Here is a 27,472-nt window from a genome sequence, read left to right on the forward strand (position 1 = left end):
GCAGTGATTTAATGCTACAGATCCTTGGCGTCATCTTGTTGGGCACAATGGTCTTAAAGAAGGTTCCCCTTCATTCTGAAACTCTCTGAATGCTGCCATAAGTTTTGGTGACTTCCTGAAGGCACTGATGAGATCTTTCACCATCGAAAACATATCACAACATTCTTGAATATTATGCAGGGCATCCTGCATGGTGAGGTTAAGGAAATGTGCAACACAGAGCACAAATTCTGCTCTCAGCTCTTGATCCTTCACTCTGGCTTGGACCCCAGTAAATATGCTGGACACATTACTGGCTCCGTCGTAACACTGCCCCCAGCAATCAGAAAAGGGGAAATCACACCTGAGAAGTGTATCTTCCACAATTTTGAAAAGAGAAGCAGCATCCATTGCGTAAGTTTGGTAAAACCCAATAAACTCCGCATAAATCTCCCAGTCTTTACTGGAAAAGAACCTTAAAGAAAAACTTACTTGTTCTTTTCTTGACAAATTGGTAGCCTCATCCATTACAATGGCATAAAACTTAGAAGCCTTTATCTTTTGCACAATTTGTCTTAGTGCCATCATTTCGATGATTTCGTTAATAACCTAATGTGACAGCCACTTGTATTTTGTGTGATTAAGCCAGTGTCTCAGTTCCTCTGAATCTGTACTGCGTAGCAACAAGAGCTGCATCCAGTTTGAATCACTCTCATTATGCCCACGTAACGCTATTCCTTGTTCAGCTAGGTACTGAACACTGGTAAAAACGTTGTGCAGTGCAATCCTAGCTGATTGTGATTCTTTTCAGTAACTGGCCAGCATTAGTGCAGAAACATTTACCTGTGGCTGCCAGAGGCAGCAGGTTTGTATAATTTTTGGTGGTGCCCAGAACAGGTTCAAGTCCCCCCCCGCCACACACACATTAAAGTCGTCCAGAGTTAACGTTGTTTTGTTGTTACGTTGCTGATCAATTAGTGCAGTGATTCTTAAATTTTTTTTTTTCGCAGACCACTTGAAAATTGTTGAGGGTCTCAGCAGACCACTTAATGATCTTTCCAAATGTTGTTTGTACCATTAGCTAATGATTGTAAAGCGCTTTGGATAAAAGCGCTATATAAAAAAACCCTTAATAATAATAATAATCTTTTTTTGTTCTACACATAAAAGCACACAACTCATATTTTAATATCAGTAGTCTTAATCTTTCTAATGGGATGGATGTGCCCTCTCTCCCCCACCGTGGCAGTCCCCGAGCTGGGGCTGGGAAGGAGGCAGAGGGTCTCTCCCCCTCTTCCCCCACCGCAGCTGGGGCTGGGAAGGTGTGGGGGGTCTCTCCCCTGCCACAGCAACCACAGAGCTGAGGCTGGGAAGGAGGGCTGTCTCTCCCCGGCAGCCGCAGCCCTGGAGATGGGGAAAGTCACCTCTTTCTCTGGCAGCCACAGCCCCGCACATCCCAAATTCCCCCCACCGCCTCTTCTCACACCACTGCCCTCTCCCACCTACTTCCTATTCCCTCCAAGGCCACCACCTGAGCTTACATGTGCATCTTCTCCAGGGTCCAGGCATCTAATTAGTGGAGCCATGCCTGTGCGGCCACACTAATTAGGTGAGTGGCCCTTCATTTTCTTACCTGCAGCCGCCCAGGCGTGCACCTTAGAGGGAACTATCCACGGACCACCTGAATGGAGCTCGGACCACAGTCTGAGAACCTCTGAATTAGAGAACAAGCTCATTTAAAGTTGTTTGGCAGCCGCCTGCTTTGTCCACTGCTTGCAGAAAGAGCAGCCCATTGGAGCTAGTGGTGGGGGCTTGGAACCAGGATGGACCAGCAGCCCCACTAAGTTCCCTGTGTGGCAGCTGCCAAGCAGGCTATCAATTGCTGGGCAGTTCAGGTGTCCCTCCCACCACTCCTGTGTGCTGCTCCTGCCCTTTGCCTTGAAATGCTCCTGTGAACCTCCTGTTTGCTGTGCAGGGGCGGGGGTGGGGGGTGGGAAAGAGGGGTGCTGACGTCAGGGTGTCCCCCTTCCCCGTTCCTCCCCCCATCTCCACAGAACAGGGTGGGGACACGACAGGGCTCAGGACAGAGGGAGCTTGCTGGCAGCAGCTGCGGTCTCAACTTGCTGATCTACTTAAAAAGGCAGTGTACTTAGAGTGGGGTCAGCCTACTTTAAAGAGGCAATGCGTGTCTCTCTCTCACACACAGGGTGTGTGCCTCTGTCTCTCTCTGCCATGCTGTCTCCCCTCCCTCCATTCCTGCTGCCTTGTAGAGTGTGAGGCTACCTTAGCAACAATGTGTTAATCCTTGAGGGCTCAGCCCAGTGCTAGTTCATCATTAAGCAGTAAGGCATTCCCTGGGAAATATCCCACCCTCTGCCTCCACCACCTCAACCAAGCTTCACAATCATCATTGCTGTGTACAGTATTAAATTGTTTGTTTAAAACTTATACTGTGTTTGTGTGTATGTGTGTGTATATATATATATATATATATATATATATATATATAAATAAAATATAGTCTTTTGTCTGACAAAAAAAATTCCCTGGAACCTAACCCCTGCTATTTACATTAATTCTTATGGGGAAATTAGATTTGCTTAACATCATTTTGCTTAAAGTTGCATTTTCCAGGAACATAACTACAACATTAAGCGAGGAGTTACTGTATATTTTTTAAAATAATGTAAATATGTGAGGGCTTAGGGGTGGGGCTGGTGATGAGGGGTTTGGGGTCTGGGAGGGGCTCAGGCAGAGGGTTGGGGTGAGGGCTGTGAGGTGGGGGGGCTGGGGATGAGGAGTTTGGGGTGCAGGCAAGCCAGAGAGGAGTACTCCCCCCAGCCCTCTCCCCGCAGGCAGCAGCGAGTTCTGGGGGAGGGGTCCCCCACTTCCCCCTTGCACCACACTCACCTCACACCACTGTCAGTGCACGTGCTCCTAGGGCCCCTTCACCTCCCCTATGGTGGGTGCGGAGTGGGGGGGGGGGGACGACTGCCATCACATGTGTACCTCCTCCCCTGCTGCTGCCCCTCACTGTAGGCTCAGTGGGGGTGGGGCTGCCCCTTGTCCAGCATGGGGCAGGAGCAGTGACTGCAGGCAGGGGGGCCCTCTTGTGCTGCTAGAGGGTCCCTCCAGAAATTGCAGAGCAGCATACTTCATTACCGCTTCCTTGTGACTGAAGGATTTTTTGTGTGATGTACAGCCACGCAATGCATGTCTCCAATCTTGAAATCTGGACTAAATAAATGTTGGTTCAGCCTTTGTAGAAAATATTAAGATCATCTTTTCAGAACAGTTTTTGCCAACTGAGAAAAAACCTCTATTTAATTCGCTGTTGTTCTCCAACCACTTAAATCTTGATAGCCAAGATTGCTGAAAACTCCTTTTCTTATTTTGTACATTTGCAGCATCTTTCTTTTGTATAACTTCAGGTTGAAAGCCAGGTGTCGAACTCAGGCCATCACTTGATGAATGATCCTTTTCTTCTTTTTCTCTGGGTAACTTTATTAAGCATTTATCCATTGTTGATTATTACTGGTCCTACAAATCAAGAATTTGTTGCTGGGATAAAATGAAACTACAACACGTCGGTGCCACAAGATTACAAGGGCCAATTAAAAGTGGAAAGTCAGAAGCAGCACTCGCCTGATTCAATATATTATATTTTGTTGTATTTGTATACAACCAATTATATACTTTAAAGGGTGTAAAATAATCAAGTATTGTGCTAAACACGATCATATCCCAAAGTGACCGTCAAATTTAAGTTGTGTATTTTTCCCTTTCAGGTGAGGGCTCTGGGATGGGGCTGGGGCTGGGGATGAGGGCTTCACAGTGTAGGAGGGGGCCTAGGGCTGATGCTGTGGGTTGGGCTGCTGGGGGCCTGGGCTCTGGGGTTGGGCGGGGCATGAGCTTGGGGTGCACACAGGCTGCCTTGGGACTAGGGCCAGAGAGGACTCCCCCCAACCCTCTCCCCGCCGGCAGCAGCGAGCTCTGAGGACCCCCCCCCTTCCAGCACACTCACTCTGTACCACTGTCACTGCACATGCTCCTGGGGCCCCTCTCAGGCCCACGAAGCCCCCTCACCTCCCCTATGGTGGGTGGGGACTGCCATCCTATGTGGCTTCCTTCCTCCCCTGCTGCAGCCCCTCACCGTAGCCTCAGGGGGAATGGGGCTGCCCCTTGCGCAGCGTGGGGCAGCAGCGGTGACTGCGGGCTGGTGGGAGGATCACAGGGTCAGACACTCACCCAAGCCCCAACAGGTGCTCGGGTGAGGGAGGGCCGCTCCAGGTGTCTCCCGGCGGATGCCGGAGGAGGGGAGGGCTGCCAATGTGTGTGTGTCTGTGTCGTTTCCCCCCCCCCTCGCGGTGGAGCAACTGCGGCAGCAGCCAGCTGCCTCAGCCTGCCCAGGGCACGGCTCTTGTGCTGTCGTAGCCTCAGGCGGCAGCGCAGACAAGCGAGGGACGCTCAGGGGCGGGCGCTCTGGGGCCGGGGGGATGGCGTGCGGGGGCGTGGCAGGCGGGGGACCAGGGGAGGCTCCAGGCAGGGCTGGGGGGGAGACTCCCCCTTTCCTACCTCCCAGCCTGCCAGCCCCTCCCTGAGCCCGAGAGGCCCAGGCTGCCCGCTGGGGGCTCTCTTGTCCCTTTAACAGGGCAGGGCTGGCTGGGGGAGGGGCGCATGCGCGGGGAGCGTCTCTCTGGCTCCGGGCGGGGAGCCGAGCCGAGCCGGCAGCGGCGCTTGCTGTAGCCCCCGGGCGTGTGATCCCAGCGCGCGCGGCTCGGGCAGCCGGCGCGGAGCTGCCGCCTGGGCTCCCGGCGCGGTATCAGCGGTCCGGGGACAGCCTCGGCCAGCAGCCAGTCCGGCCGGGGACAGGGGCTTTGTTACTCCGCGTGTAGCAGCCGCCGCAGCCCACTGCCCAGCCGGTTCTCCTCGCAGCGGCAGCCAGGGGCCGCCGCGCCTTTGTCTCCTGTCCCCCGGTCTCTGCAGCCTCCTGCCCGGCGAGCTCACCAACAGCCACCCCCAGGACTGCGCTTCCTCTGCTCTCCGGCTCCAGCAGCTGGCAGCAGCTTCCTCTTCCCACGGCAGGGGGGCTGGAGCCCTGGCCGCCTGCCCCTGGTGCATTGTGACCCCTCCTGAGCTCAGCAGCCCCCACCCGGAGCAGGCAGGAGCTTGGACTGAAAGCGGAGATGGCATTTGAGGCGGGTATCCTGAACTGCCCCTGGGCCGGCTCGCTCCTGGAACCAACAAAGCCTAGCGGTCTGATTGCCTTATTTTGTGGCCATTTGCTTTTGTTTGGGTCTAATGGTCTTATTGTCTAGCGTAGCTGCAGTTTCTCCGGTGTCTGGCAGGCAGCGTCTCTAGCGGGTTAAGCTTTGAGGTGCTATGAGCCTGTGGACAGTCAGCTGTGCTCTGCCCCTGCCCCGTAGCTCTGCCTGGGTGTAATACTTCATCGATCTGCTGCTACTGATTGTAACCGGCAATCTCCTGCTAGGTCAGTGGAGCCTGTCTTTTTTTATTTTTGGTGGCCTGATCTGAATATATAGCCCCTGCCGTTTTATAACTGGACCTTTTCATTGTTCTGCGCCTGTCCAGTTCTGCCTGCTTGATCAAGGGTGACTTCTTTTTTTTTTTTTTTTTTTTTAAGCCTAATCTAAGGTACGTCTCCAGGCCACTTCGCTTGCTTCACCGGTGCCCTGCCTTGACTCTTCCTTCTGGTTTGACCTGAGGAAACAACCTCCTGTTGGGTAAAATATACCTTGATATTGCACTGTTCTTCTGTGAATGAGCCACACCCTTTTTTCCTTAAAGGGCCTCTGCACTCAGCCTGCCATATGCTGCTCTTTCTCTGGCAGGCTGAGGGGGGTGGTGGGCATAGTGTTGTAAGCCACCAATTTCCGAAGTGCAGACTGGGATGCCGGGGGGGAAAACGGGGGGTAGTGGCGCTGCTGCCACCAAGCGCTGTGAGACCAGCAAAGAGGCAACTCAGAGAGAGGAGGAGCAGGAAGATGATGGTGATGAAGATCTGCGAGACGGTGGAGTTCCTTTCTTTGTGAACCGAGGAGGGCTACCCATTGATGAGCCCACTTGGGAGAGAATGTGGAGACACGTGGCCAAGATCCACCCTGAGGGAGAAATGGTGGCTCAAAGGATTCGAGGAGCCACAGACCTACCCAAGGTGAGAAGTCCTGAAAGAACTGATATAATAAATCAAATGACATGGCTTTAGACAGTCCACTCAGAGAATGGTAGAGAAGCTGGGATTGTGTTATATAACATGGAAATTCAGATCAATAATCCTGAAGTGGGGGTTTCACTCAACAGAAACAGTCATAAGGGTGTAAAGTATCGGGATTCCATATCAGAGGGAGAGTCTCTGTCCTGTGCTGTTTGGGATTTGGGCTTTGATTTAATAGAATTTTCCCATTTAATTGCTCTGATACTGCTTGTGTTGATGCAAAAAGCCACATGTCCAGTAACCTTAGCCAAATGGGGAAAAGCCAGGATTCTGAGACAAAGTACAGAATTGGGATTTAGCTTCTGAGGCAGCCTGCCTGGCCTGAAAGAGGGGGTGACAGTGCTCCAGCTGTATTCTGGAGCGTTGTGTTTTGATCTGGACACTTTGTTCTTAAAAGATTGTAATTAAAAATAATCCAGAAGGGCAACCTGCTAAAAGTACAAGGCGATGGGACCTGTTTGGTGGATAAGGAAACTTAATATGTGCATCTTGGAGAAAAGGAGAGTAAAGCTGGGATTTATGACTGGTTAAATACTTGAGATGGGGAAAGCTGGAGGAGTGGGAGTTGAGTAATTATAACCAGGAACAAGCTATAGGCTATAAAAGGAAATACTTACGTTGGTCATGAGGGACAGTCTTCCCCACAACAAGGGGAATTTTTGCACTGGAATGGTGCCTGCCTATGAAGGTGGCTCTGACAGAGGAGTTAAAAGCAAATTAGAGAGCACTTGTAGAATTTGTTGCCAACAAGGAATCAGACTAGATGATCTCACAGCTTTTCTGGCCCTACTGCTGAGAATCCTATGAAAAGGGGAACCCAAGATCATGCAACTTAATCTTGATGCTGTATTGAGTCCTTTGCGTGTGAGCCTCGTGAGTCTTTGTAGATGTTGCCATTTTTGTATATGCATGGCTTCTGGTGGTAATTCTAAGGTATATTTAGATCCTCAGATTGAAAGTGCTTTGCAAATATTCACTGTCTCATAACTGTCCTTTGAAATAGATATCTTTATTCCCATTTTTACAAATAGAGACAACTGAGTCAAAGAAGATTAAGTGACTTGCCTAGGCTCTCACAGCAAGTCTGTGGCAGAGCCAGTAAGGAAACATTGGAATTCAGGGGTCCAGTCCCCTGTATGAATCATGAGACTTACTCCAACCCTTGTTTCTCTTCTGTGTCTCTTCAGCACTGAGGGTGTTTCTTTGGCCAAAACTTAGCCGAGCATCTATTTTTGGTACCTGCAGCACCATTGTGTAGTAGCCCGGTTTGTGCACTGTATTCAGTGAGGCTGGTGCAGAACACATTCTGCCATCTGGGCTCACTGCTCATCAGTCTCAGCAGCTTACAGGGAATACAGAGGAGTGAATGTGGTAGGAAGGATTGGGGCAAGGGAATGAGAAGAGCCCACCCTTGCCTGTACCGATGTTTCCGTGTCTCTGAGCACCATTTGTATTGAAATACACAGAAGCGGGTCTATTTTCTTTCTTTGAAGAACTGATGCAACGGTTTAGAATCCTGGCAATAATATATTCCAGGGGGAAATATATTTTGTAAGTGTACTCTGCAGGGCTGGCTCCTGTGAGAGGCTGATGCCCATTAGGTTCCTGAGGCTAAATGGGCCTTGGGTGGGATGCAGGAGTTGCTATAGCAGGATCAGCCCAGTGGCCTAGCTAATCTAAAATCCTGTTTTGGATGAGGGTCAGTACAAGATGCTTAGGGGTTGAATTGGGGAAAACAGTGGTACTGTTCCAAGCTCTGCCAACAAAATAAGCTCCACCCCTTGAGACACTACAATGAGATGTAATCACAGGGCATGTCTACACTTACCTCCGGAGCAATCGATCCAGCAGGAGTCGATTTATCGTGGCTGGTGAAGATGCGATAAATCGACCGCCGAGTGCTCTCCCATCGACTCCGGTACTCCACCAGAGCAAGAGGCACAGGTGGAGTCGACAGAGGAGCATCAGCAGTCGACTTACCGCAGTGAAGACACTGCGGTAAGTAGATCTAAGTACTTTGACTTCAGCTACGTTATTCACATAGCTGAAGTTGTGTAACTTAGATCGATATCCCCTCCCCCCAGTTTAGACCAGGCTACGGTATGTTGTACAGGTGTTAAAAACATCATCATGTGATCTTCTTGGGCTTATCTCTCCCATAGTGGCATGCTGAGCTCTGCTAGGCTTGGCTCCCTGATTGGGGGAGGGAGGAAATGGTGTTACACTGTCAAATAAATGAGCTGTGACTCACCGTAGGCTGTGTAGATTTTCATAATGATTTCCCTTTTCCTATCCTACATGACTTGATCAGTAGTGACCTAGTTAACAGTGACACTTACCCAATGTTGATCATTTATCTGAGTTAACTCCTCAGTGAGATGAAAAGAGCAGTTCTCTCTCATAGCTCTTGTTTCGGGCTCTTAGCAGACTCAGGCAGGCATCTCTGCCTGAGAGACTTTATTTTTTAAAAAAAAAAAAAAGCTGAGATTCTAGATCACAAGATGGCAGTGGCAGGATGCCATACTGTTCCTGTATGAATCCTGTAGATACATGGATGAAAGTATAGGGGGCACGAAAGGAATAACCTGCCAATGGAAAGTTTCCTAATAACCCCTGTCAGTTTGCATTTAGTTTGAGCCCTGAAGCAGGCACAAATTTCTGGGAAGCTTGTGAGTCCTTAATTTGTAGATAATCTCATTATCCATATAAATCTCTAGATGTTGGCTCCTGTTGAGCCTCCCCTGCCATGTTAACATGAACTTTTCCGCCGCCGTCCAGCATTATGACCCAATGCAAAATACAGAGAGCAGAGTTGTCTCCTGCTCACCGGTGCTGCACATCCTGGTAAGTAGTCTGGCAATGTCTCTAGGAGGTTTCCCAAACTCTTCCTTCATGCTGCTGTTTCCCAGGGTTCTGCCAGACTGTCACCTGCATGCCAGGGCCCTTTTTGATCCTAGTTGGAGAGCTGAACTGGTAGAGAAATGGAAAGAGAAATGAACTAGTCCAGTTTTGCTATCCCAAGTGGAGTGAAATGAAGTAGTAGTGAAAAGGGTTTGTGACAGCATTTTTGTGACTTTTCTGGTGACAGGGCCCTCTTCAAGCCAGGAAGCAAGACTCCTCTAGCTGCAGTAGATCAATGGCATTTCCCACAAAGTAACCTTAGTAATTTGCTTGCAGTTTGATTTGAGGTGAGCATTAGGTGATCTTAGCTGAGCATTGTGATGTGGACGTCCCAACAGGGCACCATCTCTGTGACCTTGCTTCTCCTAGCCCTTCCATTGTAGGCAGTGTTGAGAGAAGTGCTGAAACATCTCTTACTTCCCTTAGAAGTCTATTGTTTATCCCATTTGGGCTGCTGTGGCAGTGTGAGTGAGGCCTCAGAACTCATTAGTTAATAACGCTTTCATAGCTCTCTATCTGTATATCTCAAAGTGCTTTATGAAGGAAATGAAGTATAATTATCCCCATTTTACAGATGGGGGAATTAATGAGTGTTGACACAGTGACCTTTTGGTGGCAACAGGCAGAGGAGATGCATAGGGTTTGTGAGGATCCCCAGGGTCACATATATGCATAATAGTTCACCTATGGGTGGCGTGTGAGGTCTCTGAGAGCCAAGAGCCCACCAGTCACCATAAAATGTATGTACGGATAATATTTAACAGGTTATGTATCTGTACTGAAAATGATGTTCTTGAGGACTTGAAAGTAAGGCAGGTCACCAGGAGGTGACATACCCTCCTGTCTGAAAGGAACACATCCAAGGCAACAGATGTTTATCTCTGAGTCTGGTCATATGCGTATTGTCCACGTCACGATGGAGGTCTATTGCACGCTGAGCCAGATGCCAGTAGAAAGTTTGCAAGATCTACAAGAAAAAACAAAACTGCATGGTGGGTGTCCTGTTTATGAATGAAGACAAAGGATGGGACCTGTATATCTTGGGAAGCAAAGTAACACACTGGATCCTTCATGTAGGAGACAAGCTCACAGTGTTGGTCTCCTCGAAGAGGGATCACAGCCAAACAGCTGTAAAAGGCTGTTTGGACTTTGGGTGAGCATTGCTCAACAAGACATGAGTATCTCGTTTTAAGTCGATGTTCTAGAATGTGTTATGATTTAATTTTATATGTAACCATTTGTTTCCAATACTTGCTATTACTTAAATATCTATGCTGGTGTGTAAATAAATTTATCTAAATGCTGTGTGTTAAGCAGAGCAGTGATCTGAGGTGGAACTGGTAAGCTGTGATGTACTGTTTCTCTAGAGCCAACAAATCTGTGCATACTGCGAGTGCCCAATAGATCGGGGCTGGACACTCCAGGGAGATGTTTGTGGGGTGCTGGGATTGGAGCGTGCCTATTGCTAACCTGTAGTGGGTGGGCTACATAGGCCTAAAGCAGAGTGCTTGTGTTGCCCCTGGCCAGTGGTGTTGGGGAGCCGACCCGCAGCAGGTGCAGACAAAGCTTTCTCACGCTAATGGCAGTGCTAGTGAGGTGTCTCACAACCCTGGGTGCCACCAAGAAGCATCACGTTACAGCACAGAGCTGAAGTGACTTGCCCAAGGTGTTCACAGCAGGTCAGAGGCAGAGCTAGGACAAGGGCCCAGATCTCTTGACTTCCAGTGCACTTTCCTACCTGTTGGATTGTCCTGCGTTTTAGCATATCCTTCCTACCTTCCCTCACTCTGTAGGGCAGGACAGCCTTTCAGAATAACCCACTGGCTGTCCAGTTATTCCAGAGGAAATGGGCATTAGTGCCACTCCATTCAGTTGCCCTCAGCTTCCAAAGGCTGACCTGATGATAGCACTGTTGGCAGTTGCTGGCCTTGCTGCTTTTGGTAGAAGAGGTGGTGGTGTCTGTCTGCAGAGCTGATGTTGTATCAGTGGCTCCATGGGTGGTATGGCACGAAGGCAGGGAGCACATCTGTCTATGCATTTGTAAAGGTTTTGCATTCTAAATGGCAGAGATATAAAGGTGGAAACAAGCAGATTTGCAGCTGGTCAGTGATGGCGGTGGGGACCCCCACAAAAGAAGCTGGATTTTTAACATACATGAATGACAGGCTGTGATGTGCATGCTTGAGCTTTAGTTATGGGGTGGGGGGGTTAATGTATCCATCTGCTGTCTGAATAATATCAGTACTCCGTTGGCGGCGGCAGCAGCAGCATCTGAGCAACTAGAGCTCTACTACTACGATGACAGGACCACATAAGTACTTTGAGAGAGACAGCTTGTTTTTTTTAAGTTACATTATCAAACGCTTCCTCCCTGAGGGAGGAGGAGCTCTGTTTGTGCGCCTCTTCCAGCTGGTTTGCTTTCATTCTGCTTGGCTCATTTTAAGCTTGGAAATCTCAGATCTTCACCAGGCTCCGTTCCGAAGATGGGGTTGGGACTCAGCTGTGTCAGGCAGGAGTTCAGTGCAATATCCAAGGGTTTACAAGTCTGGGAGTGCTGGGATGTAACCCAGCCATACAAGTAAGGGAAGACAAGAATGGGTAAGGCAGCCAGCCTTGCAGGGGCATGCTTTCCAGTGACTGGAGCAGCAGGCCCCAGGAAACCTGTGTTGCTATCCCACCAAATTGCTGGTGACTATGGGTAAGGTAATCCACCTCTACGTTCCCTTCTGTGTTTAAAATAAATTTCCATCCACCTCCTTGAGGACTGTGAAGATACCTGTTTGTACTCTTTGAAACCTGTGGATGGAGGATGCTGGAGAAGGCCAAAGTGTTATCACTCCTCCATTCAGCACAGGGATGAGAGGGACAGATTCCTTATCTCTTCTCTCACTTCTCCCCACCTTTTCCCCAGGCAAACATACTGGAGACCTGCTGCCAAGGAAACCATAGCCCAGTCTGGGCTTCATGGCCAGATCTGAGAGCCAGAGCACAGCTTAATTACTTAAGGTGCCGCTTCTACATTAACTAGTCTCCCAGTGAAATGGTTTCCATTACACTGTCTCAGGGTATTGCGTGTTCCCCAGAGGGAAAGGGGATCTGACAGCGAGGAGTGGTTTCCAGCAGCAGAGAGGAGTAACTAAAAGGAACCAGTAATTTGTGCTGGTAATGGTGTATCTAACTGGAACCCAGGGAGTTAATTTTAGCTGTTTGTCTCTGCACAAAGGTCACCCACTGAAGAAATGAATTAAGGCTAAATGCTGAGCCTGCCCTGGTTTTACCACTTTCATTGGTTCTGCTTGGGAGTAATTTCCTGTGACTCAGTATGTTAACTCCTAGCTTCTAAACCAATTTAGCGTGCATTAGTTTCAGAGACTGCCGAATTCCCTGCATCATTCTCTAGAGTCTAGCGGGCTTCCTGTTCCCCTGGGGATAAGAGCTCAAACTGTTGGGGATCTTGTGTATCTCCTTCCCCTCCCTTGCAGTGCTTCCTGCTGAGAGAGGTTGGAATAGAAGGAGCTCTCGTATCTGCACATTCCCAGCAAGGGACTGCAGTGAGGTATTTGCTTACAAAGGTTACTGGAGACAACAGCTGGCACACTTTGTTGGTTCTTATGTCTAGTCACAGCTTGTCTCCCTGAGAGGTGCTGGGAAATGGGCACCGGTCACAAAATGCATCTTCATCAAACTGACTTATGGGGAAAATCTTAAGACAAGACAATAAGAAAGATCAAAATACACAAGAGAAAATCAAGACCTAGAACTTCTTACAGCTGCCTGCTGTTGTGTAAATACTGCTGTGCTTGGAGTTGAACAAAACAGCCTCTCCCCTGAGACGCTTACAGCCTAAATAGGCAGACACCACCAAATACAATGAAAGGACCAGAGGGAGGGCTCTGTCTCCAATTAATGTTGTTATACAAGGGGTGGGTGACCGCATGTTCCCTAAGGATGGAACTGACCAAACCACACTGAGAGTTGGGGCTTTGGTGTTGGATCCACGCGCAGAAGGCATTAACTTTCCTCAGTAGGCTTGGGGAAGTTGTGCCATGAAATTCTCTCTATCATAGTCGCACCAAATCTGTTTTTCCATTCTTTCATTGACCGAGTGTCTCCTTGGCCCTTTTTGTGAGTCCAGCCCTGTCTTTTTGTTTTGGCTGGGCAGACAGGACCCTTCTCCTTTCTTAGGATAACTCTTAGCAGCTGTCAAAGCTGCAGATGTTGACTTCCGAGTAAACAGAAAGGATGGTTTGGATGGACTATAGAGGCCAAGACTGCAGATTCAAGGCAATAGTCTGGGTTATATCCACAGTTGTGTAATTGAAAGTCATAGAAGTTCGAGATGGAAAAACCCTATTGCCTTTTCCAGTCCATCTCCCTGCCAATACAAATTCATTCCCAATTCGTTTCTAGTTTTCACAGTGCCAACAGGTGGGGCTTTCACCCCTTCCCTTGTGAGTCTGTTCCATGCCCTGATATTTCTTGCTGTTGTAGAATTCTTACTGAACTTGGCTACATTTTCATTCCATGCCTCCATCTTAGACCCATGTACCGTCCTGAGCTCCTCTTCCTCCTTTGTATTTATGCTCTTTAGATGTTTGTAGACTATTTTGTGTTCCTCCTTGGTTGTCACTTAACTAAATTCTACAGACTTTCTTTTAGTTTTTCATTTTAAAAAACAGTCTTTCCATCTCCCCGATAACTTTGTGTCACTCTTCTCTGAATCCCCTCCAGTTTGTCAACTTGAGGCTAGAAGAATGAAGTGACTGTCCACTCAAAGAATATGACTGTCCACTCAAAGAATATCTCGGGTGGACAGCAAAAAGGGATTAGCTCCTTGGGTTACAGAGGAATGCAATTCCTATGGTGATGTGCCAGTGCATTCAGCAAAGGGCCTAGCAGGTTCAGGCGACGTCTGCTCTCTGACTCACTCTGCTTTCCCCCTGTTCAGATTCCCACACCGAGTGTGCCTGCGCTCCAGCCGTCCACCCCCATCCCTGAGCGTCTGGAAGCCATACAGCGCTACATCAAGGAGCTTCAGTATCCTTTACTATTATCACAGACACCAAGGAATGATGATCCAGGAAGGGGAAGCAAGGAGACCTTCCAGTAGCTGACCATAAGAGAACAGCTGACTCTGCTTCAGCCAGAAGGGGAAATGAAACTTGTTCCCTAAAAGCAGGAAACTGAAGTTGTGACAGTGAGTGGTTTTGCTGTTTTATTCTAATCCTGCCCAATTGTGTCTCCTGTGGTTAACCCCTTTGTCCCAGCAGCATGTGTGTCAGCAGGGCCAAGCTAATGTGTGGTAGGTTCTCCTTCAGCCAGACACCTTGAATTCAAGTGCTTGTTCCTTTTAAAACATCCTAATTGAAGGTCCTTGTAGTTGCTGCGCTTGCCTAGCCCTGCAGGGAGGGCCTGGGACAGATTAAAACCTGGGATTAGAAAATGCTAATCTCCCCTGCCAAGATTGGGTGTGCTGGTGATGGGGAACTTGAGCTTCATGCTGAGTCATTTTACAGGGTGCTTTCTTCTCTGTAGGTGGCCAGAACATGATGGTCCCTCCTGCTTTTGAGAGTCAGGTGGATGACCAACTCCCAGCCATTTATAGCTGCCTGTATGTTCATGGCCTGGGAACAGGACTCCTACATATCCTCGTGCTCTGTGTGCTGGATTGGAGTGTGGATGAGGGCATGTGCAACACAAGTGCATTTTTATCTTGCTGGTGGGATATGGAGCTGACTCTAGGTGGGAATGGAGTCTGCCAGCACCTTTTTTGCTAATCCTGGGGTTGTTTTGGGGACAGATCCCAGCCAGCATGAAAGCAAGGTAGTTTTGGCATCATTTAGACTGGTCATGATCCCCTGCAGGCAGCAGCAAAAGAGGACTCATTTCAACCCTATTCGGGTCTGGGAGCCTGTGCTGCTGGAGAGGAGGCTGACCAGAAAATGTGCTGTCAGCAGAAATAGGGAGGGAAATAGATTGCCACTCTGTTTCCTTCCTCCCCCAGGCCAAAGAATGCAAGTGGGAGGAATAGCCAAATGGAAACGCTTACTTTCTATTTGCTGGTATTTTACTTGCTGGATCCTGAGATCCCTGTGAGAATGGTAACTGATACCTTGATAGTACAAAGAGCTTCATCCAGGCAGATTGCTGTATGTGGGCAACTCTGTCTTCTCAGCTCTCTCTTCCAGTCTGCATGGCCCCTTAACCTTTTTTCTCCAGGTACAATCATACTGGGACGCAGTTCTTTGAAATTAAGAAGAGCAGACCTCTGACCGGGTAAGTGCTGTCAGCCTTTCTCACGCTCCTGCCTTCCTGTTTGGGGAACTTGCCACCTCTGCTACTCCTGTACTGAGTCTGGCCGAGAGTACAGGCTGGACTCTGGGGATTTTGTTCACTGTCACAGTTCTGCCCTTCCTGAGGGGGTTGGACTCTGCTCAGGGTGCAGCTGGTCAGAGCCATAATTTAGCCTTATTCAAGCATGAGGGCCGGATTTGTTGCCAAGGGTCAGTAAACTTATCTGTTACTCAGAGGTGCCCAGTCTCTGAGCACATCTAATTTATAATCTAGATCAGGGGTCTCAAACTCAAATGACTACAAGGGCCACAGGAAGACTAGTGCATTGGCCCTAAGGTCGCATCACTGACACCCCCACCTCGCTGCCCCAGGCCCCGCCTCTTCCCACCCTTTCCCTGCCCCCATTCCAACCCCTTCCCTGAAGTCCCCACCCCAACTCCACCTCCTCCCTGCGCCCCCAGGGGGTGCAGGGGGCTCAGGGCAGGGAGTTGGGGTGCAGCAGGGGGCTCAGGGCAGGGAGTTGGGGTGCGGGCTCCGGCCCAGCGCCGCTTACCTAGAGCAGCTCCAGGGTGGCAGCAGCGTGCACCGGGGCCAGGTCAGGCTCCCTGCCTGCTTGCCCTGGCCCCGCTCCAGGAAGCAGCCAGAACCAGGTCCCTGTGTGTGTGTGTGGGGGGGGGCAGAGGGCTCCGTGTTGCTCTCTTTCAGGTACCTCCCCTGAAGCTCCCATTGGCTGCTGTTACCCGTTTCCGGCCAATGGGAGCTGCGGTTGGTGGCTCTCGGAAGTGAGAGCAATGCATGGAGTCCTCTGCTGCCCTCCCCCGCCCCAGGACTGCAGGGACATGGTTCTGCGTGCTACGCGGGGGGCGATCCCATGGTCGGATTCGGCCCACAGGCTGTAATTTGCCTACCCCTGGCCTGGAGGTAGACAGAGGGGCGGGGGTGGGGGCACAGGGAGCTTGGTGGGCCGCACGAAAGAACCCCACAGGCCGTATGCAGTTCACGGGCCACATGTTTGAGACCCCTGATCTAGATCATGGGCTTCTGGGAGATTTTGTGTAAAGTAAAACAAAGTCCTGCCTTAAACAAGCTCTCCAAAGGCCAAATGTCGCTGCAATTCTAGCTGTGCAGAATGTGGACTTGCTAGACCCTTTTTCAGTCACCAAAAAAAACCCAAAACTTTATAAAGAACAAAGAAATGTTTGAGGAAGGAAGGAGGAGGTGGTGGTGGACACCCCCAGACTGCTGTGCATTGTAAACCCTCAGGCATGTACACAGGGTGGAGGCAATCATCTTCGTGCACCTGGGTTCCACATGTACAGTTAGGGACCTCTTAGTCTGCTAACCAAACCATTGTGCCAACATTAATACTGCTGGCCCAAGCCATCAGGTATGGGTGGATATTTGGGCATTCCAAACATCTTATGATGTAGCCAGGGCAGAATCTGCTGCAGGCCCCTTCCCTGCCCTCAGATGTGGGAAAGCAAGTGTCTCTGGAACTTGGCCTTCTGCCTGAGGTGTCTCATCTTGGTCGGATGGGTAGAAATCCAGAGGGACTGCATTGAGATGAAAGGGAATTACTCCAGACTTGCTGAGAGTAGTGTCTGGCATAGAGGGTAGATCCTGTTTGGCTCAGTGAGGGGAAACTCCACAGCAGCAGTATTGGAGGGGAATGCCAAAATACTGAGTTTGAATTTTATTTATTCCTAAAGGGTTTTCTCCTTTCCCATCTGCCTTAACAGCCTTCCTCTCTCCTTGCAACCTGCCCTGCATATATGCTGCCCAGCGACTGAATTCACCAGCCCCACCCAATGCAAACCCTTTAATTCTCCTCCTCTGTCTCTCCTGCTTGTGCTGTCTAACAGGCTGATGGACCTGGCCAAAGAAATGACCAAAGAGGCCCTGCCAATCAAATGCCTGGAAGCTGTGATCCTGGGAATGTATCCTTTCCTCTTAGAAACATGCATGTGTGCCCATCCTAATGTGTTCTCCCCCTGTAGAACCCTGCAAATCTGGGGATATCCACTTTATATCAGACTCAGATATCTGTGGATCATGGATTGGATGCGGATACAAACTTTGTATCCGCTCAGAGCTCTACTCCCCCTGCTCTCTTATGCCCCTCTTATGCTGCTGGAGCATTGCAAGGGTCCAAGCAGAGAACCCGAGTAGTGGAGTTAATTCTTCAGGGTCACTTCTCTTCCCCGCTTTAGGATTGAGTGTTTATTCCTTTTGGACATAACTGGGGGAGGGAGAGGCGAAGGATGTGGGGATTAAACAGGAAGGAAATAGCTTCAAGTCAGAAACACTGTTGAATAGTGGGGATGTTTCACTCACTATGTCACCTTGCACTTTCTCCACATTGCAGGCAGATATGGAAGGGAACCTGTCACTCTCCCTTGCATAATCCTTGCTTTTTATATGCAGACTTGAGCTAGCACCTCCGTGTACACACGTCCTGGGAAACACATCTCCTCTGGGACCTGCCAGGCTGAGTCCAACTGGGGCCACGTTTATTTATTTATTGGAGTTCCCTCAGTGATGGGGAAGCATTTGAAAGCTAGGTTAATTGGTCTTTGCGTTTTGGAAAGTTAGTTGTCTTCAAATGCAGTGCTTTTATGAGATGCCAGTCTGGGGATCTCGATGGCTCAGAAGAATGGGTTACATTTTACCTGTAGGGCACCAGGTCCAATCCCTCCTAGGCTGATAGTGATGGTCAATTTAACTAACTTGCCTAGTTGCCTCTGTGTGAAATGAGATGGTGGCTCTGGTCCTCCCAGCTCCTAGCAGGACAGGTGTACACACTACAAAACTGCCATTATAACTGTCTTCCCTTTGTGGGCAGCCTTGTTGGAGAAGGTGAGGACTGAGCATCCCTCTGATCCCAGGACAGGGTAGACTTGTCTTGTGCGGGGCTGGAGCTATACCTGCTCTGGGGATTTGGTCTCCAGGGCTGTCAATCAAGTACTTGTCTTCAGCAGTGAATCTGCTTTCCAGTCTAGGCTGACTGAGATGTTCTGGGGGATGGGGAGGAAGAGTCTTACTCCTTTTCTTGGCATCACCAGTTGTTTCCTGAATGGGGTGATGTTGCCAGTTACCTCACCAACAACATGCCCACACTGGAGCGTTTCCCCATCAGCTTCAAAACTCACTTCTCAGGGAACTACTTCCGCCACATTGTGCTGGGGGTGAACTTTGGGGGTCGCTATGGGGCACTGGGCATCAGCCGGCGTGAGGAGCTCATGTACAAGGCGCCCACCTTCCGCACACTGAGCGAGCTGATCTTCAACTACGAGGAGGCATACCACCGCTGCTGGCACGTCCTCAAAAAGGTGAAGTTGGGCCATTGTGTGTCCCATGACCCACACAGTGTGGAGCAGATTGAGTGGAAGCACTCCATTCTGGATGTGGAAAAGCTGGGCCGTGAGGACTTCCGCAAGGAGCTTGAGAGACATGCCCGGGACATGAGGCTAAAGGTGAGAAGCTGGGAGGTGCTGGGGAGACTAGCCTGCTGCTCTTGAAGGCTGCAGGTGTGAACTTTGTACTTGGTGCCAAAGCCTTGGAGTTTAAATGGATCCTGGTGCTAGTATGCTGGGAGGTACAGATCCTGCTGGGTTGGGGTGCGGATGGGGGAAGGCAGGGAGGTGGAGGGAGGGGGTAAGGATTCTCCTCTCCTTTTCTGCAGACCCTGGCTCCAGTGGGGTGCAGACCCCTCTCCACTTGGCAGGTGTAGATGCTGTGTATGAGGGTATCTTGGGCAAGACCTGGGAATATGAATCCTGTGCCTTCAGGTATGCCTGCTGGTCACTGGACAGATGAACCAAGATACATACTTGCTCAGAAGTTTTGCGTGCATGGGTGTGCTTGACACTCTCTAAAGGTGGGGTACAGTACAGAAGAGCTACATAATGCTCACCACTGCCTTTTCTTTTTTTCCTTTTGATTTTCTTCATCTCACTGTCACCCCTTCCCAGACAATGGAGTACCTTGGGCTTTATGTTCTCCAGCCACTGCTAGCCCTGGCTTCTCTCTTATCCTGTTGTTTTCCTTCTGCAGATTGGCAAAGGAACAGGGCCACCATCTCCCACAAAGGATAGGAAGAAAGATGTGTCCTCCCCACAGCGGGGCCAGTCCAGTCCACAGCGCCGCAACAGCCGTGGGGAGAGGCGGTAAGTGGGGTTGGTGGATGGCTTGGTTGGAGGATCTTTCTTAGCCGTGCTATAGGATTTCCCCTGCATCCCCTCGCACCCTTGGATAAAGTAGATTTCTGAGAACTCTCTTGGCACGGTCCATAACTGTGGAGATGTCTCTCAGCTGCATTGGTGGGTCTCTCCCTTTCAGCTCTGTCACTGCTTTCTCCAATGTGAGTTGCTGCCTTCCCACTTTCAAACTATAGCTGGAATTAGGGGCGGGCTGCAGGTAGAGGAAGGTCACCCCATCTAATGCCTAATGTGTGATGGGTCACACATGACCCCCAAAAGAGACGTCTGAACCTCCATCATTGGTCAGTGAGAACTGGTGTGCCTTTGAGGCTGCTTTCAGGCCTACTCCAAGTCTATCTTTCCAGGAAGGTATCTCAAGTGGAGCTGCTGGGCTTCCCACTCTGTATTCCATCCTCTTATGGGAGTTAGCAGGGTGAAGAAGAGCTGCCACCCCTGCTACTCTAGCTGTATGGGATCTGGTAACAGGGATGAAACTCCTCTTCTCATGTTGGCACCTCTCAATCTGACAGGTTACCCTGTCAGAGGAGAAATTGAGAATGCCTCTGAATATCTACTTCCCTCTTTCTTCGCAGGCTGTCTGGTGAGAAGAAGCCTGCCGAATCCAAAGCCATGCCAGACCTCAATGGGTATCAAATCCGGGTATGAAGAGAGGCACACCTGGTGTGCCTGGCTCCATCAACTCTTCACTGGCCACACTTGAGACCAGGATCCACTTGTAGCAAGCTCAACATGGGGAAGGGGAAGTGGAGGGCTGATCTTCCAAGGTACTTCTATCAAGCCTATCCCAGAGCTGTATCCTGGGGATCAGACAAGTCACCTGCCTGTCTTCTCGGGAAGAGCACTTTTTAATTCAACAAAACACGTTTTTAAGAGAACAGAACTGCCAGTTGATGGGAAGGTGCTGCAGGGTGCTTGGGAAGGCTCCTGTTGTGACGTGGTGAGGGGTTGAGCGAGTGAGGCCAAGCAGAGCTCATGCTTTGCATGGAATCCTTTGGGCTGACAAAGACGACAGATGGGGCATTTTATCCACAGTGCCTCTTCTATGCTGAAGGTCTTAAGCCAGCACAAAGCCCCTGGGCTTGAAGGAGGGGAAGGTCTTGGAATGGAAAGGCCCCTGCCTCTGGTAGAGGAAGGATTTTTGGTTTTGTAACTTCTGTGTATTTTGCTACTGTCGCTCTTGTTGGGGAGGGAGGGAGTGAAATGCACAATCACCTTCCCCATCCCCTGTGCCTGTAGGGAAGAAGAATAAGCCCTGAAATAATTAATACTTGCCTCACTAATGAAAATGCAACCTGTCAGTGGAGTTGAGGGCCTCATATGCAGTGAATCCACCACTCTAACATTCTGTCTGGTCTGCAGGGTATCCCACTATGGCTCATTGACTCTATGGGGGATGAGTATGTGTCTCCTTTCCTGTGAGGTGCTGTGGATGCTTCCCTTCATGGCAGGCTGTTCAGGAAATGCCCAGGCTGTCGTAATGTGGAAACAGGCAGCTGGACAGCTCCATCTGTGGGGATGGGTGCTTAGCTAGTACGATAGTTGGAAACTCTGCCTCCCCTACTTCCGTCTCAGTGGCGGTCACTGGAAGCTGTGGGAAAAGCTTTGGCCACTGAGATGCAAACTCCACCAGGAAGCAAGTGACTCTGCACATGAGTAGCCTTCACAAGCATCTTTCTCTTCAGAAAGGAAAGAACTTCAATTTTTCCTTGCTGGGTTGTAGCGTTAGTCTCGTGGCCGGGGGCGGGGGCCTTCCTTCCTTCCCATCCTGGCCACTTGCTTAACCCTGGAATGTTCAAGTCACTACCACATCCAATTCCCACTTTAGCTCTTGTGTGTATGAAGCTACTATTCTGACGCCTTGCACTTCCCCGTTATAGAGTCTGGCTCCATCTCACCCTTTGAGGAAGGGCTACTTTTCCTGGATGCTCAGAGCCACAGTGGAATTTTGGGAACCAGCCTTAAAACAGAAGGGTACAAGCTCCTGTGCAGTGCTCTGCTCGAGGGGTCAGTGTGCTGGCAAATCCTTAAGCAAAATAAGATGGTGTTTTGTGGTCATGTTGCCCTGTTCGCCCCCACTCCTTGTCCACATCCGCAGCTGGCCAATGCCTGCTGGAGTGCCTCTAAAAGTGAGGCCTACTGCCTCTAGGAACACGCAGGGCACCGCCACAGCAAATCCCATGTGGTACCCCTGAGGCTGTTTTCAGGAAATAAATGCTATTGCAGGTAGAGTGGGGAAATGTTTCTCAGATTGAAATCAGGTGGCGTGCTGCACTGTTGCTGTAGGGTAATAACTCCCAACCCTTTCATGCATTGGTCTACCACTCCATGCTTCCTTCCCTTCATCTGTAGAGGTTTTGGAGCAACCCATGCGCAGGCTGGGCAAGAGGGGCAGAAATAGATGAGTTGTGCTGCCATACCGAGTCCAACCCAGAGGCTCATGCCCAAGTTAAACCTAGGGTAACAGCCCAATCAAGATTGAAATGTCTTTGGGGAATCACTGTTCCAGGGTATCCCATTTCTCCAAACTGTTCAGTCTGGTCCATTTTGATTGCAGAGGTCTGTCTGTCCTAGGAGCAGGGAGCATAGCTGTGTGCCTGTCCTCCTCCGGTTTGTTTGACACAGTGTACTTAACACTAATTATGTTAATGATTACCATTCTCCAGCAAGCCCTCCACCTGACTAAAGCCTTGGCAGCCCACAAATTTCCATTCAAAGGAGAGGCACAGCTAAGCGGTCCACATGCTGCATGTCAGAACTGAGGAGCATTGGTAGATATGCGTGTGGGGCCCAAAACTTGGCATACCAGGGGTACTGCAGCTCATGGCTGAGTTGATTCAGAGAGGGAGGTGGGAAGCAAGGGGTGAGTGGGTCAAGCCTGAGGCATGTTGACATAGATAGGGGCTCCAGCTCTTGCTATTTTGTGTGGAGCATGGCAGGTGCTTAACTCATTTCCTCAAGAAATGACTTGGGGCCTAAGCTGTCTGACTCCAGGCGGCTGGTTCCCATTTGTGGATCACTAAGCAGAGCTGGGTACCGATCTCTGAGAGAGATGAGGCTAACCACACACCTCTAGCTTAAGTGGCTCCCAGTCTAGCATGTTGGCTCTTGTGGATTGCATTCTGGGGCCCCTGTTTCTCCCCATTCATTGTATAGGAGCCTAGGTGCCTAACTTGGCTTTGTATATCACAGTGGTATACCTGTGGTTTTTTTTTTTTTTTTTTTTTTAAGATGCCTAAAAGTTAGGCACTGTGACACTCAGAGTAGGAAGTCCCTTCATGGATCCCACCGTTGATTCTCTGTAGATGGATAGGAGAAGAATGAGAGAATTGTGCAGTTGAGAAGTCGGCTGCATGCTAATGATTCTTTTGCAGAAGCAGGGCAAGGGCAAGCTCAGTGACACTAAAAGATCATCAGTACAGAATGGATGAAACAAAATGTTTTGTGCCACCCTGTAATTCAAGCTATGTGGCTTGTTCATGTAGATTGTAACTGAAGCCAGTAGTACAGAAAATTAAGTATACATTTTAAAAAATGAGTGGCAGGTAGATATTTTTCAAGGTCTCTTACTCCTCATCCTTCAGTGTATTCACCAGCTGGTGCCAGACATGAATATCTTCTTTCAAGGTGTAGCTGCATAATTAAATGCATTAGGAGTGTTTAAATTCTTCTGAAGCATCTGTTACTGTCCACTTTTCAACACTGATAAAAGAGTAGATGTTGCATTGGTTTGTTCCTATGCAGATCCACAGTGCATATGGTCTAAATACTTTGACAGCTGTGCTCCTTGTATCTCAGCAGTAATTGCCCCCCTTCCTTATTCCTCTAGTAAGTGATAGGTGCCATCAGCAGCTTCCTGCATGTGGCAATAGCTGCTATTCTAAGGCTGGGCCATTGGGGACAAACCCCCAGGCTGAACGGAAAAATATCCTATACCAGTTACAAAAATCCCGTGTTAAATTCCGCATCCCTAGTCCTCTCCTGGGAACAGTGATAGGAGAAGAGAGAGAATACTATCTACACACGTTCCCCAAAGGACTGTTCTGCAAGACAGAGGTGCCTTTACTGGGTGCAGCAGTGTACCAGTTTGTGGTGGTCTCCTGGATGGTCCAAGCCACAAAAGCTGGAATCATACCGCAGATCATAGAGGATCACAGCAGGAGTCAAGCCCCTCCCTTGGAAAAGGGTGAGTGAACTCATCAGACTGTGGCTGTATCTTCCATAAGCCAGTTCAGGGGAGTAACCCTAGTTGAGGACTACTTGAGGCCTCTTGCACTGTTGTTCTGGTGCTGCCTGCGTGTTGGATTTGGAACCACCACTTCTTAGTGCTCCTATATCTCTACTCTGGGGTAGTGCCAGGAGATTGGTAATGACCTGATCATTTTTTTCCCCTCCACTTTTTTGCTCTTGCTCTTTCTCTCCACTCTGTAATGGTGAATATAGCAAGACAGGAGCCCCTCTATTCGACATTGGTGAGGCCTCATCTGGAGTACTGTGTCCAGTTTTGGGCCCCACACTACAAGAAGGATGTGGATAAATTGGAGAGAGTCCAGCGAAGGGCAACAAAAATGATTAGGGGTCTGGAACACATGAGTTATGAGGAGAGGCTGAGGGAGCTGGGATTGTTTAGCCTGCAGAAGAGAAGAATGAGGGGGGATTTGATAGCTGCTTTCAACTGCCTGAAAGGGGGTTCCAAAGAGGATGGCTCTAGACTGTTCTCAGTGGTAGCAGATGACAGAACGAGGAGTAATGGTCTCAAGTTGCAGTGGGGGAGGTTTAGATTGGATATTAGGAAAAGCTTTTTCACTAAGAGGGTGGTGAAACACTGGAATGCGTTACCTAGGGAGGTGGTAGAATCTCCTTCCTTAGAGGTTTTTAAGGTCAGGCTTGACAAAGCCCTGGCTGGGATGATTTAACTGGGAATTGGTCCTGCTTCGAGCAGGGGGTTGGACTAGATGACCTTCTGGGGTCCCTTCCAACCCTGATATTCTATGATTCTAGTTCAGAATAAATCCCACCTTCCCTGCCACCTCAGAGTCCACTGTAGCCGAGAGCAGGACATAGTTTTTGCCCCAGGAAGCAATCGGTGCAGTCCAGCCATGAGAAACCCTGGGCATATAGCTTAATAACCTTAATTCACCAGTTAAGTAGTAATGCTGTCTTTCTCTCCTCTGCCCATGCTGCTCGCCCTGGTCTGTTTCCTCCAGCCCCAAGAGTAGTAGCCTGACTGTTAGACCGAAAGATGGGACTGTGTTGTAGCTTAAGGGTAATGTTGGTCCTTTCACTGTATCCCAAACCTCTGTAAGAAAGTGAGTTTAAAGTTGTTAGGAATGAATGAAGGCAATGGGCCTGGATCAATCGATAATCCTTAATGTTTCCAGAGTAAAACATGAACCAAGTGGAGTCCAGGGCAGAGGATTTTGTCTAGTATTAGCTTGGAGTCCTTTTAATAAGGTCTTATAAAAACATCACCAGTGATGTTTTTATTATGTGTTTAAATCCCACTTTTTCAGGCTCTCCTCCTTATATACTCCCTAGTCCATGCAAGTCTGAAACCTGGGGGGAGGAAGTTCCTCCATACATGAGCCAGACCATACCTGCATTGTATATGTCAGGTGTGACCAAATTGTGGCTTGTGGCGCCCTCCATGCCCCCACCCCCGTTCTCCACCTACTAGCCTTCTGCCCTGTGAGGAGGATGGTCTCAGGGCTTCAGCGCCGCAGGAGGCGCTGTCCTGTAGGGCAGGGTGTGCTTGTCTTGCGGCTCTTGAACTTCTGAAGATTATCTTATGTGGCTTGGAGGGTTAGTAAGTTTGGCCATCCCGCTATATGTGGTTAACCAGGGCTACAGAGAGAGGGCCTTTACTGAATTCCTGTTAGCAAGACCATTTTCAAATATGAATGCTGGGTTCAAAACACAGTTCTTCCTAACACTTCTGTGGTGCTGGTGTAGACACGGCCTCTTGTTCCACACCCTTCAGCAATTTAATTCTACAACTGTCTTAAAATAAATGAGGCAATGAACAGAGACCAAGGGGTTCTGCCCTGGGGTACTCTGGCATGGTACAAATATACCAGGCTGACTGCTGAAAAGTGGGCTCAGGTCTCCATCAGCATCTGTGCAATAGTCTAGGCTTGTGAGACTCCAGTGTTGCTCTGAAACCACTCTGCAGTGGCTTACTGCATTTCATGGTATGCCACGGCTGGGGGATGTGTAATGCTTTGTATTTAGGTGTGATTATCCTACCCCTTGTGACACCCAGTTCATATGTACTGCACATCTCTCTAGTGTACTCTATACCTTGACAGTTACAGTAGATGACTCCAGAGCCTTGTCTTGGATGTAGTTTGTGTGTAGCAGGAGAGGTAAGTTATTTGCTTTGTTGCTGTTACCAGAGCTGCTTTATGTGAAGAATGTTGCCATGGTATTGCAGCTAAAACCCTGAACCAGACTCTGACCCCATAAGTCACCTGAAAGGCTGGTTCACATGTGGTGTGGTATAAACTGGAACATGAGTGTCCCTAAAATAGTCACTTACAAAGGCCAAGAAACCACAGCCTAGAAAAGAATCCTACATTGCTAAGGGGCAGAAGTCTGGACTAGATAGGAAGTAGTAGGCCTGATCCAACTGCAGAGGCTCTTGCTACTGAGTTGGGCCAGTTGTTTTAGGCATTATTCCTTGTGATTGACCTATCCAGGGAACGGCTGTAAACAGGGCATGCTCTTTTTTCCCTCTGTGTCTTACTTGTGAGTCTGCTTCGTTGAAACAGCACCATGTGCTCTAATAGTCTTGCACTGCTGCCCTGTCTCTAATGTATAGAATCTGCATAGGAGGGAGCCTGTGATCCAACTCAGGTCAGCAGTTCTTGGTTGGCTCCTGCTCTGCCAAACCAAGGTGGAGTCTGTCTTTATGCAGCTGAGCTGTGCTCCTCGGGGGGTTCAGAATGCTTGCTGGTCTCCTTAACAGATGTTTGTTCATATCACAACCACTCTTCCTCAGGGTGGTGCCTAGACACTGTCTGCTCAGGAGAAAACCAGCTTAGGCCAAGAAGGCAACTGAATCTCCTATACCTCTGCAGAGTAGTGTTTTCCCTCCAGGTCAGGGCTGAGATGGTGCTAGTGGGACTTGCATAGTCCCTTCCATGCACATCAGTATTTATCCTGTTTCTGTTACTCTATGGTGCAACAGAACCATTTACATTTTATCACTGATACTGCACAGAACTATCCAAGAAATGAAGGACTTTCTTTATGGACTGCTTCAAGTGTGTCTTTTTTTGTAATTAACCAGTTGTGGGTCTGTTTTTCTATAGTCAACACAGAACCTGTATCTAGATTTAGTTTTAACTGCACTTGTATCATATCAGTATTTCCTCCTCCTTTCACATGAGAAAATAAAAGTTCCTATCTGCACATCTCTTGCCTTGTGCAGAGAACAAAATGAAAACTGTCTCTGTTTTCATTGTTGCTGATCAGTAAAACCAGAGCCCAGGTGCTATTTAAACTTCTAGTCTGGCTATATGGTGAGGCTAGCTCTCTGGAAAGGATGTGTGTCCTATTCAAACACCAAAAAAGAATAAATACAGGTGGCTTTCACAGGGAAGGGGAAAGAACCCTACACCGTCCCCCTCATTCATCTGGGTTGGTCAATATGCCCATGCTAGCCAAAACCCACTCAGCGAGCAGGAATGAAATACATGGCGTCCTAGCACCAGAGGAAAGGAGCTGAGCAGCCAGGCTCTCTTCATACTGCTAATTAAGCTGAGGCAAACTTCAAGATGATGTGGTGGTCCAAAGGGTGCCATGGCCTGGAAGCAGAACCAACCTTCGATAGATGATCCAGCCA

At 49.2% G+C, this 27,472-nt stretch overlaps 1 protein-coding gene across 2 annotated transcripts; it reads left to right on the forward strand.

The window, feature by feature from the left end:
- Nucleotides 1-4,673: 4,673 nt before the first annotated feature.
- Nucleotides 4,674-27,073, forward strand: VASH1 (vasohibin 1). 2 transcript variants are annotated; one of them, XM_048855582.2, is made up of 8 exons: nt 4,674-5,470; nt 5,624-6,154; nt 14,064-14,152; nt 15,335-15,391; nt 17,272-17,346; nt 18,501-18,882; nt 19,463-19,575; nt 20,202-27,073. In XM_048855582.2, exons 2-8 carry the CDS (start codon nt 5,891-5,893, stop codon nt 20,272-20,274), a joined length of 1,053 nt encoding a protein of 350 aa, XP_048711539.1. In that variant the 5' UTR covers nt 4,674-5,470; nt 5,624-5,890; the 3' UTR covers nt 20,275-27,073. The 2 variants fall into 2 exon arrangements, with proteins under 2 accessions (XP_048711539.1, XP_048711538.1); XM_048855581.2 differs by having other exon boundaries at nt 4,674-6,154.
- The last annotated feature ends 399 nt before the right edge of the window (nt 27,074-27,472 follow it).

This window comes from Caretta caretta, chromosome 6, assembly GCF_965140235.1.
Source record: "Caretta caretta isolate rCarCar2 chromosome 6, rCarCar1.hap1, whole genome shotgun sequence".
Lineage (NCBI taxonomy): Eukaryota > Metazoa > Chordata > Testudines > Cheloniidae > Caretta > Caretta caretta.